General features: G+C 46.7%; 2 protein-coding genes across 2 annotated transcripts in view; one reads left to right on the forward strand and one right to left on the reverse strand.

Annotated features, from left to right (window-relative positions):
• Positions 1–1,851: 1,851 nt before the first annotated feature.
• Positions 1,852–2,886, reverse strand: Ufm1 (Ubiquitin-fold modifier 1). The gene is made up of 5 exons (XM_050182791.3): positions 2,783–2,886; positions 2,615–2,671; positions 2,347–2,404; positions 2,101–2,173; positions 1,852–2,026 (listed from the first exon to the last, which is right to left on the reverse strand). Coding segments are annotated over exons 1-5 (261 nt in total). The 5' UTR covers positions 2,785–2,886; the 3' UTR covers positions 1,852–1,955.
• Positions 2,887–3,576: 690 nt separating this feature from the next.
• Positions 3,577–19,861, forward strand: part of LOC126535912 (multidrug resistance-associated protein 1-like) — a 335,731-nt gene continuing 319,446 nt past the window's right edge. Inside the window, exons 1-3 of the mRNA XM_050182763.3 lie at positions 3,577–3,924; positions 6,966–7,014; positions 14,370–14,549. Of these exons, the coding sequence (XP_050038720.1) occupies positions 6,985–7,014; positions 14,370–14,549 (210 nt within the window). The 5' untranslated portion in view covers positions 3,577–3,924; positions 6,966–6,984. The remainder of the gene's footprint in view (positions 3,925–6,965; positions 7,015–14,369; positions 14,550–19,861) is intronic.

The following is a 19,861-nucleotide window of genomic DNA, read 5'->3' on the forward strand; positions in this document are numbered from 1 at the left end:
TCGCGCTCCTGTCTTTTTGCCCTCTCCTCAATGGTCTCAAGGCATTCCGACAGCTCGTCATCCTCAGCTTCTAACTCAAGAATAGCCCTTAGCAGTTCTGGTTTTCTGAGTTTGTCTGAGACATCCAGACCCAACTCACTTGCAAGCTCCAGCAATTTCGGTTTGCGCAACGACTTCCAATCCATGGCTGCTCTGAATGCTGCTTTCTCTACTGCCTACTATTGTCTTGCCGCAAACTAACCCGGCAGCAACGACAACCACAATTACCAGCTCTGTTTCTGACACTAACAAAAGCCTGGCAAAACTCAGAAGAAGAAAGTCCCACACTCACCAAACCTCGCAGCCAAGAATTCAGCGCAGTCGTTCCGCTGCAGGCAACCAGTCATCACACAGGGCTCGTTGCACTGCTCCCGGATGGTCGTTGTGCTGCTCAGCATACAGTCAACCGCATATCTTCGCTGCTGGCCTCCGTTGTCGCGATCTCACCGCTGGCAGCCAGTTGTTGCATCTGGGTCGCAAACCCCAAGGGTAGCGTTGGCCTGGGGCACAACTGGAAGCATCCGAAGGTGCTGGCAAAGGATGATTCGACTGCTAACAGAACAACTTGTTTATTCTAGCATCGCAAAAGAGCGGCCGGTCAGGTCGACCGAAGTGGAGAGACGGGAGACCACGTTACTCGACGGAAGAAATCTGAGCCTCTCTCGGCGTCCGGGGCCTCTCCCCGGCTGCCGCGCTTTGACAAGCGTGGGCACCAACATGCACACACACACGCACACACGAAGACACGTGGCATTGAAACATGCCTGGACGCGCTTGGCGGGGCGGCGTTGCGGCAGCGCTGAACGGGCCAAAATGTCCGCCGCTTTGAACGAAGCCCCGGCGTCCGTTGCATCCGCGCCGGCTATACCGCGCGTCGTAGGCGAAACGTAACAAGCCTGAATGCACACACACAGGTGACACATCTCCTAGTTCAAAACTATAGTTTGCTGTAAAATTTTGTGTGCGGACTTCATAATTTGCAAGATTGTGTTGCATGTCTATCCTCTTTCACCAGAGCAGCCCATTTTTCATTTGTAACAGTAGTCTTAATGCTATCTGTTCTTAGTCACATAAATTCTGGACCCTTAGTCTGAAAATGTACAGAAAAAATTGCATTATTTCCTTTTTTATGCTTGCAGCATTCACTTGCAGTGCTGAAGGTAATTGTTTAATAAAATGAACATCAATGAAACTTGGCCAGCAAAACCTGAACGGAAAGTTGGGACAAGTTGATTTGGGATTGGCTGGTCCATTCAATATTTTGAGCCTTGCTGTTTATTTCACTCGTTAAGTATGGCGACATCATGTTGCCATTCCTTCCGCACAGTGCAGGCTTGGCGAAGGACTATTTCGCAGCATTCCCTACACTTGCGGGAGAGGCAACACCAAGCCCGCGCAGGATGGGCCCGTGCCAATTATGCATGATCTGAAAAAATTGCTGAACTGTCGTGAAGTGTCACGATTAAAGTGTAGGGCGAACCGAATGGACCTGATGTTTCCAGTATGGTTGATAACAGTTGGAGGCATTCAGATAAATTTGCCTATTGAAGAGCGGGTATTCCTGTGAACATATAATACATTTACCCTACATGAGGAAGGGAACTAGGGAAAGACAAAGGCCACTGAGGAGAGGATATGTCCCTAAAATCTTTGGCACACTTGTAAATAGTATACCTTGCTACTGCAGCTTGATGGGAAAATGACTCGCATTCTACTTGTGCAGATGATGCATGAACGAGTACTACCAAGCAGCTGGCCTTGCAGTCCCCAGCAGGTTCAGCGCTGCTGTGCAGCTTCTTTCACGAAACGGCAAACGATTAAAGAACAGTTTTATTAACTAATCTTAGTTCAGAAAATCTTGCCTTCGGCCAGCACAGGTGCTAGGTACATTGTACACAATATTAGTAAGCATCTGGTCATCTGGAACGTCCAACCCTGTCTCTGGGAATAAGCCGAAGTTCTGATCCGTGCTTCAGGAAGATGGTACCTGTGCAGGGAAGAGGGAGAAGCAACGCCGTGTAGAAACCATCGGCTTATATAACCATTAAACAAGGCACGTACCAGCAGTATTGGCAGGGTTTATGCCGATTCCGTCATCGGTGATAATAGCACTGGTTGCGGGTGGCACCTTGAACTGCAAGCACACACACACACACACACAAAAAAAAAAAATATGCCGTGAACATAAAAGAAAAGCACAATTAGCAGAGGCTTGTCTCGGAACTAATTATAAAGCCAAACATAGCGCAACTGTCTCGGAAAATAAAAATATTCAGAGTCGCTCGGCGACATGTGAAATGAACTCACTTCTTCAGCAGCAAACTTCAATACTGCTGTGAAAGGAGTGCACTCGGGAACGCAGAGGCTGAAAAAGGAGTTTGCACAGTTTTAAGTTCGCGTGGAGCTGCCATTAAAAGCAGTCGATGACATATGTCAACCCAGGTAGCGGAACTACGGTCAATTATAAGCGACCTTGCCTGCTTCACGGTGGCGTGATGCTTTACTTGAATACAGATTTCCAAGATTCTAACGCCTGACAATGTGATCGCAAATAAGAATGACAATCTGCACTTACACCTTGTAAGGCAGCTTCGGGTCCGACGTCAGAGTTATCTTGAACGTAACTTTCGACCTTGGAGAAAAGAAGACGACGACACACAAATTAAATGCCGCTAGTTAAGCAGTGCCGCCGCGGATACAGATACTGAAAGAATGCTTGCGAAGACAAGAAATAATGTCTTACATTTCGGAAGCACACCGGAACCGCGCTGGCACCACAGCATCAGAAACGAAACAAACTAAAAACAAAAAGCAAAAAAAACACTAACATGGTTGCCAAATGATTTTGTAGTCTTGGGCTATACGAGCCTAGTAAAGTACCCGTATAGTTACTATATACAAGTACTCGTAGAGTTTTTGGTAAGAAACTCTATGAATATACTAGACTATGACAAAAACACGAATTGACGTGCCCAAAATTGGCCCAAATTAACGTCTCATAGGGTGGCGCCCTCTAGAGTTAAAACGCGGATCTTAAAGGCTGTGTATTTGCTGGTTAAATGCGCTGAACGCAATTTTGAGAGCCAGAATCGCGTCATCATACAGTTTGTAGTAGTGATATAGGCACTATAGTAGTGAGAAACTCTATGCGCGTCATAGACGTTTTGGTTTTGGAAAGATGTAAGGCATACAATACTAGAATTACATTGTGAGGAACTCTATGTGCACTGGTTCCGGAGCAATGAGGAACAAAAAGCTGATCCTTCACTTAGGAGAGAGCATTACGTCACGCTGCCAGCCTTGGCAGGCGAACGCTCCGTGACACCAGTCCCTTGGCGATTCCGTTGGGTTTGGACTCCACCTGATTATTACGTAATCTCCTTGTGACAATAGTTGCTTAATTTTTAGCTCGTATATAATGTATATAAAAATAAACTTGCTAATAAATAGCCACACTTCTTTTAGGAAGTATAAAGAAGTGTTTTGAAGAGAGAGAAAGAAGGGAAATCGTGTTGCGCGCAGCTGGTGGCTTTGAAGTTGCACCGTGTTCTGTGGTTGCACCTCTTTATTCTACGGTTGCACGGTTGCTTCGTTAGTTAGTCATAGCACAGACAGAGTCATGGGTTAGTCAGGATAGTTGTGATTTGTTAGCAACTCATGATAGCAATGCTGCGCAATATATATTTAAGTTTTGGTCATGCCAGTCATACTTGGTGGATTTATAGTAAAAGCCGCAGACGTGCTACACCGCACCGGCAACACCGGAACACCTGATGGTTTCGTTTTCAACCTACCTTCATCTGCGCAGGCACGGAAGGAGCGGAAGGCTCTTTGGCTCGACAGATTTTTAGCGCGTACGCACGTGTGGGAACTGGATTAGCGCAGGTACTTCACGTGATACGCTTGCTCGTTCCTTCTTCCTTATTATTATTATCATTATTATTATTGCTGTTTCCCATAGACGCTAGTTGCTGTTCATTCAGTTGGATAGTTGCTGCTCTGAGTGTATATATATAATTGGTCCACACAATTTTGCGTGGCAGCTAAAATATGTAAGAGATACTTGGGATTTATGAACTAGTGTTGGGCAGTGTCGAGTCGGCTGCTTGTTGGCAGTAGAAAACCGGCTGCATACGTGCGATCTGAGACTACGCGGCGAGTTCGTTCTTAGCTTGCGTGCGATACGCATCCTTAGGGCCAAGCAAGTTTTTCTCGCTCTTTCTCTGAGCGTTCGAGCGTCGATGTTTATACAGAGAACTTGCGTGCTAGGTCATGGTGGCTTTGTACTGGATCGAATGAGAACCAAGGATGGCATCATTTATAATCTTTCCTGGTATCACCAAAGAAGGCCATAGGCCATATCAATGAGCCCGATAAGCTTGAAAAGTTGGTAGCGAGCCATGAGGCATTGCGAAACTCGTGGTATGGACGTAAAGCCTGTAGTGATTGCTTAACGTCTTCAGAGTTAAATAAAGAATACCAATGCACTTGGAACCTTGAGTTGTGAGTCGGTTATTACCCGATGTTTTCTTTGGTAAGCATGCAGTGAAAGCCCAGCAAAATGCCATTGGACAGTCATGCACTTCAACAAACTAGTCAACTTCACCTGGTTTGGAACTCCTGTTATTTCATGTCAGAAAGTCAACCCATTTTTAATTAATGTAGATATTTTTGCTTTTCTGCGCAGCAACTGTGTTTTCGTTTTTTTCGATTGGACGACTGTAGCACCTTTGTGGCATCAAGTAAAAGCGTGTCGGCATTTATAGTTGCACCATTTTGCAGCACGCTTCACAATAAAAACGTTCTCACTGTGGTGAAATGAATATGGACAGCCACAGTCACCAGTGATTTTCTTTTGTCTGTTCATGGAATACATTCTTTTTTTGTTCACACGTGTTGCCATACAGCATATTATAATTGAAGGAATGTGCGCCGGGCTTCTTCGTAGATAAGGTGGACAACCTGTCTGTGGAACTTAATTATTGTCCTTGATTAATTGCTTGTAGGCTGGTCTGTCCGTACCTTGGTACCTTTAAGCTGCACTTTCTCTAGTTTGGCTTTTGCCCTTAGGAGCCACGTACAACACATGACCAGTATCCGTTGCAGAGGCAGAGGACATTATGCACTTCACAGTGTCTTAAAGCCCAGGTTACAGGAGGTGTAAAAGCTGCTCTTGTTTGAAGCCTCATGAGAGAGACTTCCTCCACCTGAGTGAGGTTCTAGGAAATGTAGCAGGCTCATAGGAGGATTAGAGTGCATGTTTCCTACCAGAGAATAGATTTTCAGGCTGCAAAGGTCGAGCGGGAAATAGGGGAAGAGTGATATCATGTGCTAATTACTATAGTGGTTCTGACTGTGACTCTGCATCCAATGAACATTGATGGTGAATTGGGACGACATCCTTCATAAGAAATGTGTAGTCTACGTGACATGTAAAGTCTGTGGATCTCTTCCCAGATATCTTCACAGATACACATTACGTTTGTAACTTGTTTCAGTTGCTTCACAGTGTTGAGTGACATGGTATAGTCGTGAACGTCACTATGTTGGTAAAGTGCAAACAGGTATGATTGCACCATGTATGGCCTGTAGCTCAAGTAATTAAGAATCTGTTGCTTCTGCCACATAGCTGTAAACAGCTTGAATATCGAGGTGTGTCGCCTTCATGAAGGCAGCCTGTCCTTCATTCTACTGAGTAGCTGTGTCTGTGTAGATCAAACAATGTCACCTAGGGCACTGATCTCTAGTGCAGTAAGTGACTGGTTACCTCTGTGGAGCTTTGCTCTCTTATTGGGTATAACAGAAGTATAGCTCATGAGGGTTGCAATGTGGGCTTGTTGGTAATGAATCTTCAAGGGGTGTACGGACACACACAGCGCTGTGTGTCCCTGTGTGTCTTCTCTTGTCCAGTCTTTTAATCGCACTACCGCACACCCCTAGAAGTATAGCACCATGGCAGAAAGTCATCTAGTGCTATGTTCTGTAATAACAAGAACAAAAAGCAGCGACTGATAAAATGTGCCACTGTTTCAGCTGTCTTGGTTGTTTGCACTGAATGACAGATTCCATAATTGTATTAGGCTGGGCGTGCTTGTTGGAAGTAGTAAGCGACCACAGCCCAGTTGTTACTTTGCATGGTTAGAGGCCTGATGACGTACCGCATAGAAAAATAGAGAAGCGGATGGGCAAAAGACGCCCCGCTACGCCAGTGGCTGGACCCACTCTTGGCCAGTGCACTGCTCCGCTACCTGATCCGTACTGCCATGTTTCGGCAAACAGGCCCATTGCCACCTGCAGAGTGTAAACCACCAGTGCCTCTAACAAAAATGAAAGCCTCAGTGCAGTAAACTGACTTGCATTTTGTGTTTTCTTTCCTCTTCTCTTCCTTTTGTAAGTATGTGCTTCACCGCCGTCCTGTGTCTCTTGTAAAATAAACATTCAGTCTTGAAGTGAGCTCCGATGAGTGAGCATCGTTCCTTTTGAGGCTTGTGCGTGCATGGCAACACCACCCAAAAGAGTCTCATGTAGTTAGTCACATTCGCGAAGTAACTTCCACAGTTTGGTTGTAGTTTTATTCCACAGTGTTTTTGGATTTGCGAGAGCTCAGAATGGATGAGTCAGCATGAGTACCACCAATCCTTGGCACAATCCTGCTTACAATACATATGCCCCATTGCCATCCCAAATTGTGTGTTGCACAACCAAGGGACGGCTGGAAATGCGGTTGGAGGCATTGACACATACTAGTATTTTGCTTTGTATCCCAGTTCTGTCCAAACCACTTTTGTATTACCCAGACGGGGGGAATGAGAATCATTTTTACTGCAAGTTCTTTCTTTTTTTGCTTAGCACATTTCAAGTTCTATTTAATTTCCATCTTGCGTGAATGCACTTAAACAAAGAAACATTTTTTCTAATATTTACAGCACTTGTTTCTTATCAGCTATGGATGGCTTTTGCAACACATCATTTTGGGTGAGTACTGCATATGGACACATTTTGTTGGCTTATTTCTTGATCAGTGAAATGGACAGCTCAGTGCTTGTGTTGTTTCCTTTCTTATCCATTAAAATAATTTTGCAAATTGTTCAGTTCCATTTCCTGTGTGATGTCTGTCGCTTGAAAACGTATTATACGGAGCATGCTCCTTCATTGACATAAATGGAATGAAATTAACATTTTTGCCCATAGAGAGCAGGCATGAAATAGGTTGTAAAGTGAGTAGACTGGAACTGTTGGCTTTTGTGCAATTTGTGTGTGCTGCATACCTGTCAACTCTCCCGAATTTTTCGTCAAGTTAATGAATTTAGGCTTGTTTTACGATTTTATGTTGTTGCGTCCATTTTTATGAAAAAAACCGGTTCACAAAAAAGTTTCGTTAACTGGTCTCTGAACTTTCTGTTGGAAGTCTTCTGACGGTTAAGACTGAGTGGGGTGCCTACTTCGATCAAGATAATGTAGACAAATTCCTGAAGCTAGTGAATCATCAAAAGCGATATCACTGGAAAAGTCTGTGATCTAAAAAACAGTATCAGTTTGTGCTTATCCAAGTTTACTGGTGCTTGTGTGTTGCATCTGAAGGTAGATCATTATCATTGTTAATAAAGTGTGTATGCATGCCTGAAAAGGTATGTGATCAGGGCAAGCTTAAAAGGGGCCCTGAACCACCCCTCGGGCTTAGTGAAATAACATAGTCCGCGGATAGCATACGCTGCTGCAAACATCTCAGCCAAGTTTTGCTGTTGTACGCGGTACGTGGAGTTTGCAAGCGGATCGCGAAGTCACCTTTCTCTTAAATTCTCTCTTTTCAACAGAAGGCCCTGTTCTCACTCTCTTCTGGGCGCTTTATTTTGTCATCAGATGCATTATTTCGTCATTCGCTTAGATGGCTGCTATTGGCTGATAGCTGACACCAAGCTGTGGTTGGCTTCAGTGCCTAGATACCGCTGCCACTGCGTGGTGCCACCACGAGTCCGCTGGCTAAGTGCACTGCAGCTTGCTGAGGACAACAGCATTTGGCTTATGTTTGGTGCGTCGTATGTGCAAAAGGCGGAAATCATGGCGTCTACGTTAACGTCCAAAATGAAATATGAACTGCACACCACGGTGATAGTTAGAAGGCAGAGCGTTGTGGGCAAGCCCCACTGTGCCGTAGCCTTTGCCGTAGCCTTCGCAGTTCTTCACAAGGCATTGAAGAAGGAACAGGAGCACAGTGGAGGCCGTGTTTGATTACCTAGTAACTCTGCTTCTGCTGAACACATTGAAGTACTTTTCGCGGCAAAGTATTTCTGATATAGCCCATTTTCACTTTAAATGCCTTTCTCCACTTCGATAAAAAGTGGTTCAGGGCCCCTTTAAGAAATTGTTCAGATCGCATGCAGTGTGGTAGTTGACATTATGCGAAGCATTTTGCAGGTACCCGGTTATCCAGCATTGCTTGGGGTTCCGTAAGCCATTACCAGCAGAACAAATGTGTTTGTTTAAATTGTGAAATGTGAAAAAGTGCAGTGCAACTAGGAGTAGTTGTATGTGTGGCTCATGAGCGTACATATGATGTTGAAGACGATCATATGGCAGCAGAGGCATGGTTTCTGTACTGCCTGTTCACCGCGAGCTTAAGACATGACAATTATTGGGTTCTACATAGGTAATCAACTAGCGTAGGCAAGAGATCACAGGTTGTGGCGTCATTAGCAACTATCTGTTATACAACATATGTACCTGTGGCTTTGTCAGGTGGTGTATGTTAAAACGATGATGTCATTTGTACTCCAGCAAAAAAATGTTAAAAACATGATTAACTTGGTGATCATAAAGTTAGTACAATGTCGCACAGTTTCTACATAGCGTAATCTGCTATGAGGAAAGTACTGTGGATAGTGGGACGATGCTGGAGATACAGTTGAACCTCACAATAACGAAATGGGCGGGGAACGCGAAAAAACTTGCTTTCGCAAGAATTTCATTGTTGCGAAATGAGACAGCACAGATAGGATATAGAACTACATTGCTGACAGTACAAAGTGCGCCGCATGTGTCGATCAGCAGTGGCAGCACTGCCGTGAAGCAGTGTCCTCGCTCAGTTGCTTTTGGAGATACGATCACTTTTGCGAGATTTTGCATAACTCGGCACCGAATGCAGAGCGACAGCAAGCCACGCATGCAGCAGTATTTCTCCAGCGCTCACTGTCGCCCATAGGCTCTGACGGGCCTGGTGCCGAGCACAAAAATGATTGTATCTTGTATTACGAAGGCAGTCGATCAAGATTATGGCCCCTTCATGCAAATCTACGTCCAGCACCAAATCTGCATGTGATGCCTCTTGGATGGCATCAAAACCAGCATTCTTGAAGCAAGAAATGCATATTCCCAGACGATCGCTCAATCACAGCCTGATGCGTGGCATTCCATTCCGCGACCGCCATCACAAGCGCCATGAACAATTCCACGTCGCTGCGACGTGGATATTCTTGTTTTTTGCTACATTTTTCTCACCGAGGTGCACATTACGCACTGCACTAAGTGTGCAAAAACTGTTGTCATGTGTCGGTGCAACATGCTGCCACTTCAAACAGGCGATCAACAAACAAGATGACGGCCATGACGTGTTTCCGGCGCTTGGTTGTTTTTGTAAACGAAAATGGCATCGCCCACACAAGTGTAATGTGGTGGTATTTTATGCAATTTTAGTGCAAAGCAATCACATTTGAGCACATTTTGGAGCCTACTGGCCTTGTGCGACTAGGTAACATGCGGGGTTACATTCCGGCAAATTTCGTTGATGTGGAATTGTAGTACAGTGACATTTCATTGTCGAGAAGTCCGAAATGCATTGACAATCCTATGGGTGTTCACCAAGGATACGAAAATATTTCGTTGTCATGAGAATTTCGTAGTCGCAAGATTTTGTTGTCGTGGGTTTCGACTGTAGAGCACTTTGACACAGCGCATCAAAGCGTGAGCTGTCACAAGGAAAGGAGACGAGAAAATGGCACGTGGTGCACTTGCCGAGGTTTCACAAAGCTGCACGCCTTTAGAATGAGAGAAGTATGCTGTGCTCGATGACAGAGGTTTGATTCCATCATCGGTAACATTATTTTGTTTTTATTAAATTGAGCTGAGACAGGAACCTACTACAAATCATCAAAAATGAGGCAAGGAACGCCTGTGTACAGGGCGCTATGCATCATGCATTCTAGACATATGGTGTAGTCTAATAAAGGCGCGGGGATTCGCTTGTTGAACGCCGCTCTGAGTCACTTGTGTAGACGCGGCTAGCCTCTGTCATCATCCTTCATCTTACATGGTGCCAGAAGTGGTTGCTGTTCACTCTCTGTAATGACAGACAAGCTGGATGCAGCATTTGCCAGCGACCGAACTTTGACTTTGCTGACCCAAGTGCATGGTCTACCTGGATTGAGCAGTTGGAGGACTATGCCTATGCTGCAGGATGGCACCGAGCTACAGATGAGGCTCGGCTACAAACGCTTCTTTATTGCATGGGTGTTCAAGCTCGGCGCATGCTGCCAGCTTTCAGCATGTCGGCCGAAGTTCAGTCGTGCAGCATTGTGAAAAACAAGTTCACCTCGTATTTCGTGCACCCTCTAAAATGAAGTTCACAAGAGTTATCGTTTTTGCAAGCGGATGCAGTAAGGAGATGAAAGCGTTGATGCTTTTTATTCCGCATTGCAAAACATGGTAAAAAGATGCGATTACAGCTCGGCGTCCATCGAGGACAGGCTCGTTTGAGTGCGATTTATCGTTGGTTTGTTGGACAGCAGGTTATCTGAACAACTCTGCCACACTTCTGACCTAACACTTGTAAAGTGCTCCTGCATGCACGGCTGCACGAGGATGCTGAAAAAGAGAACCAGTTATCTGGGCCAGTCGTTGTTGATGCACCGAAACACGGGCCAGCAATCAGGATCGAGAGAAATGCTCCTTGCTGGCGCACACAGATTGTGTCACTTTTGTAGACAAGAACAGCATCAGCAGGAATTTTTTCCTGCCAAGAAAGCTGTTTGCAAGTTTTGCAGAAAGAAAGGACACTTCGAAGAAGTTTGCTTAGCTAAACAACACATGCAAAGCCAACAGTCACATGCCATTGAGATGCATGCTGTTAAGACCAGTCATGAGGCAAACGCTAAGTTTGTCTGGGTCCACATGAATGGAGTCCCACTCAAGTTCAAGGTCGACTCAGGAGCAGAAGTTACCATCGTTCCAAGCACTTTTTCGGGAGTACCATCGCGCATAAAAAAACTGGAAGGTCATCTCGCTGGTCCAGGAAATTATCCTTTGAAAGTAACTGGCCAGTTAACAGCTACATTGGAGCAGAGGAGCTGCATCTGCATACAGTCAGTGTACGTCATGCCTTTGCAGTCTACACCTCAAATAGGCTACATTGCTATCCTCGCATTAGAAGTCATGAAGTTCATCAACACTGCACGGCGACCTGAAAAGCAAGCCAGCTCTGCAAGTGATGCAACCCTTGGCCAGGACAACTTCGAAGGGCTTGGTACCATAGGGGAGGAGTACACTATTTTACTCAAGCCAAATGCCAGGCCATTTGCTGTCAGTGTACCTCGCAAAATTTCCATTCTTCTGTACAACCAGGTAAAGCAGGAGTTGGATCAGATGGAAAAACAAGGTGTCATCAGGCACATTACAAAGCTGACTCGATGGTGTGCCAGTCTGGTCACAGTACCGAAGGCATCAGGCAGCAAAGCTCAACATAGGAGTTCTCTGTGAAAGGCATGTGCTTCCAACGGTCAAATGGGTGCTCGGGCCTATGGGTTACGCAAAAGGGTTCTCGAAGCTGGACACAACAGCAGGATTTCACAAAGTGCAATTGTCACAAGAATGCCAAGAGTATACCACATTCATCACACCATTTGGATGCTACTGCTACTGTCGTCTACCTTTTGACCTGACTTCAGAGTATCTTCAGAGAGAAATGCCACTCAAATTCTGGAGGGACAACTGAACGTTGTCAACACGATAGACGACATCCTGGTTTTTGGCGAAGACCGAGAAGAGCACAACAAGCGACTTGTGGAGGTTCTTGAATGCCTGAGGAGAGCCAGAGTTAAACTCAACAAGTCAAAATGCTGCTTAGGTTAAGACAAAAAGTTTCTAGGTGTGGTCATCGACCCCAATGGGATCGACCCCAATGGTGTGGTCATCGACCCCAATGGGGTCGATGACCACACCAAGTCATTAAGTCCGAGCAATTCGAAGCACTGTGCAACTTGGAGCCACCCAAGGATTTTGCTGGGGTTAGGCTCTTCCTCGCCATGACTAATCATATTGGTTGCTTCCTGCTCAACCTTTCGTAGGCAACCACCCTTATTCGCACTTTGCTAGGCGAGCAAAATGCATGGCAATGGGGACCGCTTCATGAGACCGCTGGTAACCGGGTAAAGGTGATGCTCACCTCGGACCTGTGCGTCGCAAAGTATCATCCTGATCATAATACCATTGTCTCATGCGACGTGAGCTCATTTGGATTGGGAAATGTTCTTCTGCAGGAACAACCATCGGGGGAGTGACGTGCGATAGCGTTCGCATCCAGGTCGCTAATCAAAGCACAACAGTGCCACAGCCAATCAGAGAAGAGGCGCTGACGATAGCATGGGCAGTGCACCGTTTTGACCGGTACGTGCGTGGCCTAAACTTCACGGTAGAAACCGATCACCAGCTGCTGGTAACACTACTTGGAAGCACTGACTTGGACATGATGCCCCCACATACAGGCTCCATTATGAAAGTAATGCGCATTTTCTGGAAAAAATAGATTTATTGACCGGACCTGTACAAATGGTTAAAATTCTTCAAAATACTCTCCCCCTGCATCAATACACTTGCGGAGACGTGTCTGCCACGCCTGGAAGGCATCCTGAAAGTCCTCGACAGGAATGTCTCTCAAAAACGCGGTAACATGCTTTTGAATGTTTTACACAGTCTTCCAGTAAGTACGTTCCTTTCAGTGCTCTCTTCAGATGGGGAAACAAAAAAAAGTCGTACGGAGCCAAGTCGGGACTGCAAGACCACCAGGGTATTGTTCTGGGCCAGGAAGTTGGTAACAATGAAGGATGTGTGGCTGGGGGCATTGTCATAGTGGAGCTTGCCCTGTCTTTGATGTCGGCTCTCATGCGCGTGACCCGGGGTTTCAATCTCTTGGGCACCTCCAGGTAAAAGGCTGAGTTGACAGTTTCTCCCTGCAGTAGAAACTCAAAATGGATGATTCCTCGGCTGTCAAAGAAGACAATGAGCATCGTTTTGATGCGAGAATTGCTCATTCACGCATTTTTGGGGTGGGGGGATGATTTTGTGTGCCACTCGCTGCTCTGCCTTTTCGATTCTAGTAGTGTTGCAGAAGTCACGGGGCACCTCTTCATTGCGGGGGGCTGTTCTCGTTGCGACGATTGCATTTATGAGGCTGACGTAGCGCGCAGCTTCTGCCACTGTCGGGCCTGAATCGCCCGTGCTGTTGCATTCCGTGTCGTCCTTATCACTGTCACTAGGCGATACTTCGGCAACAACAGAGGCAATGATGGCGAAAAGTCGAACCTCGTAGCTGACAACTCTTTGTGGTAGCAGCAGCGCTGCCGAGCAACTTCTTTGCATTACAAATGCCACACACCATAGTCAACAGTAGACCCATGTCATGTGCCGGCACCGACTTTTCGCGTCACATTCGATAGCACGAACAATCTCTAATTTTTCTTCTAAGCTAAGCACCCGGCGTCTTTTATATCCGAGTTTCAGCATGACATGAGTTCTCGCTTGCACGACGCCACAACACTCTCTGGCACGGCGCTGAAGTGATGTTGATGTTGATGTGGCTTAACGCGCAAACGCACAGGGCACTTGGAGGTCGTTCTGCTGATTTCTGAGGCTTGTTGTTCTGCCGGGCTGCCCGATGGAGATGACGCACCGCCGTGTTTGCGCGACGAAAAGTGGAAACACTATGTGTTAATTGATACGTACGCAATAAGCTGGTACACTTTATGCGTATACAAAACACATTATTTTCAATGGCCGCTGAGTCGGGGATATGACTTTACTACTTTTAAAACGAAGCTGCTGTTTATGCGGGTGCGGTTTGATGAGTTTTTACTCTACTATCTTTCCATGACATCTTTGTGTAAATGTTAAATCTTTTAAGAGCAGTCTGAGTAAAAATGCAGGTTGCTGTAAGTGGCTGCAGGTAGCCTTAGCCTTTCCCAGTGCCCCATGAGAATTTAAAGGCAGCAGTGAAGTACGATTGACTTTAGGTACCTGTGCTATGTGGTTTTGGTTGCTGCCAGCATGAATATTGTTGTTTGCAGAACACATCCTCCTCATGGGACACGGAGCTGCCCAGTGTAAGCCCCTGCTTCCGGCACACTGCCCTAGTGTGGCTGCCCTGCTCGGTTGCCTGGTTGCTGGCACTCTGCGAGGCCTGGACGCTGGGCCACAGTGACAGCAGCCATACCAGTCCATGCAGCGGGCTCTATGTCACCAAGCTGGTGGGTGGTGGGACTGTGCTCATGTTGCAGACACATTTGTTTAGTGCATGCTCACCTACAAGACCAAGCAGGGGAGTAGAAAAATTAAAATACAATTTCCATGAGTGCACATGAAATATGTCGTTAAATGGGACCTCAAGGAGCTGGAGAATATGCTCAGATTAATAGGAGTTCCATTTACTGAGAGAGATGGGCAGTGGTATAGTACCTTATGTCACACACCCTTTTAACACTGTTACATGTTAAGAATAAAGATGTGAACGTAGCAGCTAGTTTGTCACAATGTTTGAGCACGTTGGGTTACTTCTGGATTAACTAGGCTTTGCTAGTTTTGATTTAGAGAAGGTATTGGCGACCTATCAAAGCTAAAATCATTGCTCTTGCTGCTGCGCTTGGTGACTGAAAAAGCATGAGGTCGTGCTGGTGGAGTCCAAGTTACCGAACAGCATGCTATAACGAGTACAAAATTTCGCTTATTCTTAGTTCGGCAGTCTCATATTATTTCATTTATTTACTCTCCAGGTTAAAGAGACACTAAAGGCAAATACTAAGTCTGCGTGGACTGTTTAAATACCATTCCAGAAATGTCACAGCACTTGTTTCATGCCAAGAAAATACTTAATTCACAAGAAAATTGCGTCTTAGGGGTCCAAATACCTTTATTGCAATTCAAATCTCCCACCACCCAACCAGGGAGTGGTGACCTTGCATACGCCATCATCACCCTTTGCTGCCATCGATGAGTAAAACAGCACCTGGCAGATGGCGGTAAGGTTTCCTGTGTAAAACGCAAATGTGCAGCCATGCAAAAATTGAGCCAAGACACAGCTGTGGATTTGCTGCTGTGTCTGGAAAGTGCATGGAAAGTTTGGACATCCCACGACATCACATGGATGTGGAATTCTCTGCTACTCGCAGTTTGTGGGAGTTTTGTGAGCCAGGAAAACCAGCACAGCACTATGCAATAGCCATACTACTGAAACTTCAAAGCTCGGGCGGCAGAGGAGTCAAGGGAAAAGGAAACCTTTCGACCGTGTGCGTTGTTGTAAAGGGTAATGGCAGTGAGTTCCTTTTCTTTTTTTGGCAATGAAATAGAACTGGACAAGTAGTATTTTTGTTTGTCCTATAATGCAATACAATGATGTTTTTATAGCGAGTGGTTGAGTACTTGTGAAAGAGTTTAAATGAGGAGTGCCTTCGTCATCAGGCAGGTAGTATTTGAATATCCTGGGGGAGGCTCTAATCATGCCCTTCCTACATTTACCTCAATTTCTCGATTACTAAGGCTCTGTTCGCAATAATATTAACGCCTTAGAGATTCTTGAGCACTAATCTATAACTTTAGCTTGACCTAATATTTGCCTTTAGTGTCCCTTTAATAACATTACAGAAAGGAGTGGGTAATATGGTGTAATTACATCAAGTTAGTGGAAATGGCAGTCTTAAAGGTGTTGCCGTCGATGATAGAGGCAAATTTGGTATTGTTGGGGTACTCTCTGTGTGAGGCTAGGGTTGAAGGCAAGCTCTGGATCTAGCCACACACAGTCGTTCCGCAGTACTCTGCAACTCGTCTGTGTAGTCGCAGCTACGTTGGGTTCGGATGAATAACGCACCCAGTGGCGTCAGGTCTAACAATGTTTCTTGCTGCGAGCAATAAGTAACACTTGCAGAGGGAAAGTCCACTCAGTAATAGGTAATAACTAGACTTGCCCCGTTGCGCGTGATAGTCAGGCAACGAGGTCACTCATGGGCTGTAGTCCACTAGGTCGTTGGTTGGGTTCGAGGTTGGGGTGCCAGAGAGAGAGTCTCCTCCGGTGATGCTCTTTTATAGCTTTCTTTTACATTTGCGAGAGCAATGTCGTCCTCGCGAGTTGGATACCTTTCCCTTCAGTCGGGGGGAAGGGTGTGCACGTCGCAAGAGCGAGCGAGAACTGGGAGAGGGCGCAGTGCACCTTTCTGTGTCTACGCCGGCTCTTGATACATTCGCAGCATGTGAACACGATAATGTGAGTATGTAGGAGGAAATGGGCGTGTGTGCTCCCCACACCCTTCTCCCTTTAAGGAGCCCTTCCCCCTCCTCCCATACATTGAGGCTGGCAGCTAGGCACGCCCGAGGGGTTTGGGTGCCCGTTTTCCTAAGATCCTACCAAGGTTGGCGACCAAAGAAGCATTGCAGATGCCTTCTTGAGCGTCGGGCTGGCAGTTCTGTAGCCCTCAGCTGGCAGATACTTGATGCCGACTCGAAGATGGCTGCTCAGCTGCACTGCTTGGGCTCGCGAGGTGGGATCATAGTCTGGGCTCGAAGGTGGCTTTCAGTGCCGCACCCCAGGTGTAGGCTGCACAAGATGGAAGTTTGCCTGCCGGGCGCTGGCTAGCGGTTCGTGCGACTGCGAGGCCAGTGTAGTGCCGTCAGCGCCACAGGTGCATCAGTTGTGCCCGTGAATATTGCAGGCAGTTTGCACTGCCATGTTTAGTTTTGTTCTGGCCCTGGAAATTATAGTTGTCCACTGCACACAACGGCACTGTGATAAGTAGCATAATTGACCAGATCCAGGTGTAACACTGTCGACACCTGTTCTAAAGGGAAATGCATACGTCATAATCAACAATTCATGGCACAAGATAATCGCACCACTGGCTCTCGCAACAGTCTCGGACCAAGATGAATTTTTCTTAAACTGTGAGGCTTTTCTTTCGAGGAACCCGTATGGGTTTCCTTTGTAGCAATTGCTACGAACGGGTGGATGTCTGAATTTCCCTTTATTAATTACTTCTATCCACCTTGCGGGTTTCCGCAGAACTATTACGTCAAACCACTGTGTTGTTCATATATGCAAGAGCACCTTCGCATCTCCCGTAACTCGGTCTATCAATCTCTGATAAGTAGTGGGATCTCCTACCCAGCCAAAAAACATTCTTATGAATTGATAGAGCCCTCGGTCACAAGTAAAAGCCGTTTTCTCTTTGTCACGCTTGTTCATTTCAACCTGAATGTATCCACAACTAGCATCGAGTGTCATAAAGTACTTCACCCTACCTGGGTTACATAATACTAAAGAGCAAATGGAGGGTGTATGCATCCTTCCTCATAACCCCATTCAGCCTGTGGTAGTATACACAAAGGCAATAAGTATCGTCCTTCTTCGCGACTAAAACTACTGGAAAGTCTCATGGGCTGTTCAACCTTTCTACAGCGCTTGTGTTGGTGAGTTAGTCTAAGGCGATGTCAAGTGCTTTCTGCTTAGTCAAGCTTATCAATAACTTTCCATGGCGCAGCATCACCAGTGTCTATTTTGTGCCTGACTAGCGTAGTGCGGTCAGTGAAAATAACATATTCATACAACAGCAATGACAGTCGTGCCCTTTCTGCCTGACAAAAGTGGGTGCACTGCCCCTCCCAGAACTGTGGCCCACTGTTCCGCTGCCATTGCTCTGTTGCTCTCCTCACCTTCGCTGGTTACTGTTCGCTCGGCTGTGGCTGGCTGTGGCTGGCTGTGGCCAGCTCGCGCTGCACCAAGAAACTGGCATGTCTCCGCTGCCACGAGCGTTTTTGCAAAAAGCTTCGAAGCACCCATTATGTTCTCTCGATAACCTCCACTGCCGATGTCTATCATGATGCTTGACTCGGCGTGAAAGTCTTGACCCAAAATAGCATGCATTGGTAGACCAGAAAGATGTACAGGGAGTTGTCCCCTGACATATCTCTCCCAATAGATCACTAGCCTAGCTGCCCGCTTGGTTGTGCTGTGTCAGAAGCAAGGCAGAAAGTGGTGCCACTATCTCTCAAGCAGATATTGCTGTCGTGTAGATGGTGCAACACCTCGTCACCAAATAAAGAAGCGCTTGCCCCAGTATCCAACAATGCAGCAAACTTCTTTCACGCTATTCTTAGCTCGTTGAATGGCTCCGGTGAGTCCGCAACATCTCCTATGCGACAAGCCAAAGGCGCAAGTAACCCAATAGCACCAGTTATGTTTGAGATTGCCGCATGGCACTCAAGGTGGATCACCAACAGCTCCATTCGTTTCCCGAAACGCATAGTTGCCCTCGGCCTCATGTGTGTCCCAGTTCGCTGCACTGGTAGCAACGGCTGCTGAAGCCTTCGTGGCCTGAAGGCTGAAGGCTGAAGCCTTCGGCCTGTCACTCTGATCTGGCAGGCCGTAGCTTCTTTGCTCTGTGGTCGGTATGTGCCAAACATCCAATCTCGCATCGGCCTCACGCTTCTGCCATGTGCGCTGCGTGCAGTGTTAGTCTGTGCTGTTCTCAGTGTGTAGGCGTATGGGTCCAAGGCACGGTCTGATAATTGCCAACCATGTTGGACCTGCTCATCAGTGAACAATGTTGAAGTTTCGACTCTAGATGAATGTGAGGTGGTCACACCCGCCGTTCCATGTTGTAAACGTTAGGGTCGGGCATGTCAAAAGGGGTAGCTGGCCCATGCCGTCATCAGACTAATTCAGGCTGAGGAAGTTGTTGAAGGGCGGGACAGGTTCTCATTGAGAACGAAGAGCACTGGGTTTATTTACAATATCTACATAAGGAGTAGAGAATGTTACATCTCAACAGTCTAGCATAACAGAATTGAAGCACACCTGAGGAGCCGAAAAAGTCCACTTGAATCCCCTCTGTCGTGCCTCGACCGCTAGGCCAGGAAAATCTGCCGTCATACCTTCATCCAATCGGAGAAAGAGAGAGATCATCCAAAGTCGCCGAACGTCTGCATTGAGGGCGAGGGCGTGCACAATCACTCCGGCACCTTTGTTCACTGAAAACACACAATGGAGGGGAGCCTTAAAGACGGGGACTGTCTTGCTTGACTCAAACTGGCGCTTCTTGGTTCCTGGGATGATCCAGCAATTAGCTAGAGTGTCTGTCAAATTACCTTGGCGGGTAGCAGTGGCTGTGAGGAAGTGGCGCAGAATGCCCATTTCCAGGAGTTTCTTGCTCCCATCGTCAGAGACAGCAGCAGTGTACCATCCAAGAACACTCTATTTGCCAAATTTGTCTGGTGTTGCCGTTGGTCTGACCAAAGGGACGCATTGTTAGCTTCTCGAAGTGATTCGTCGCAGTAGGGTAGGAGAGGCTGGAAGGTCACTTCCCCCGCTTGCGAATCGTAACAGCTCCTCTATGGCCCAGAAAATCTCACCTTGCCAGTGCTGATAACTGCTGGGCAGGAAAAGAATAGCTGGTGGCAAGGCGGATGACTTGGCTTGCAGCAACCAGCTGCGAAATGCTGACATACACCCCAAAACATCTCACAATGACAGGCAGCAGCAAATCGAAACCCACAACACAGCTCTGCGCAGCATTGA

This window comes from Dermacentor andersoni, chromosome 4, assembly GCF_023375885.2.
Source record: "Dermacentor andersoni chromosome 4, qqDerAnde1_hic_scaffold, whole genome shotgun sequence".
In the NCBI taxonomy this organism is placed as follows: Eukaryota; Metazoa; Arthropoda; class Arachnida; order Ixodida; family Ixodidae; genus Dermacentor; species Dermacentor andersoni.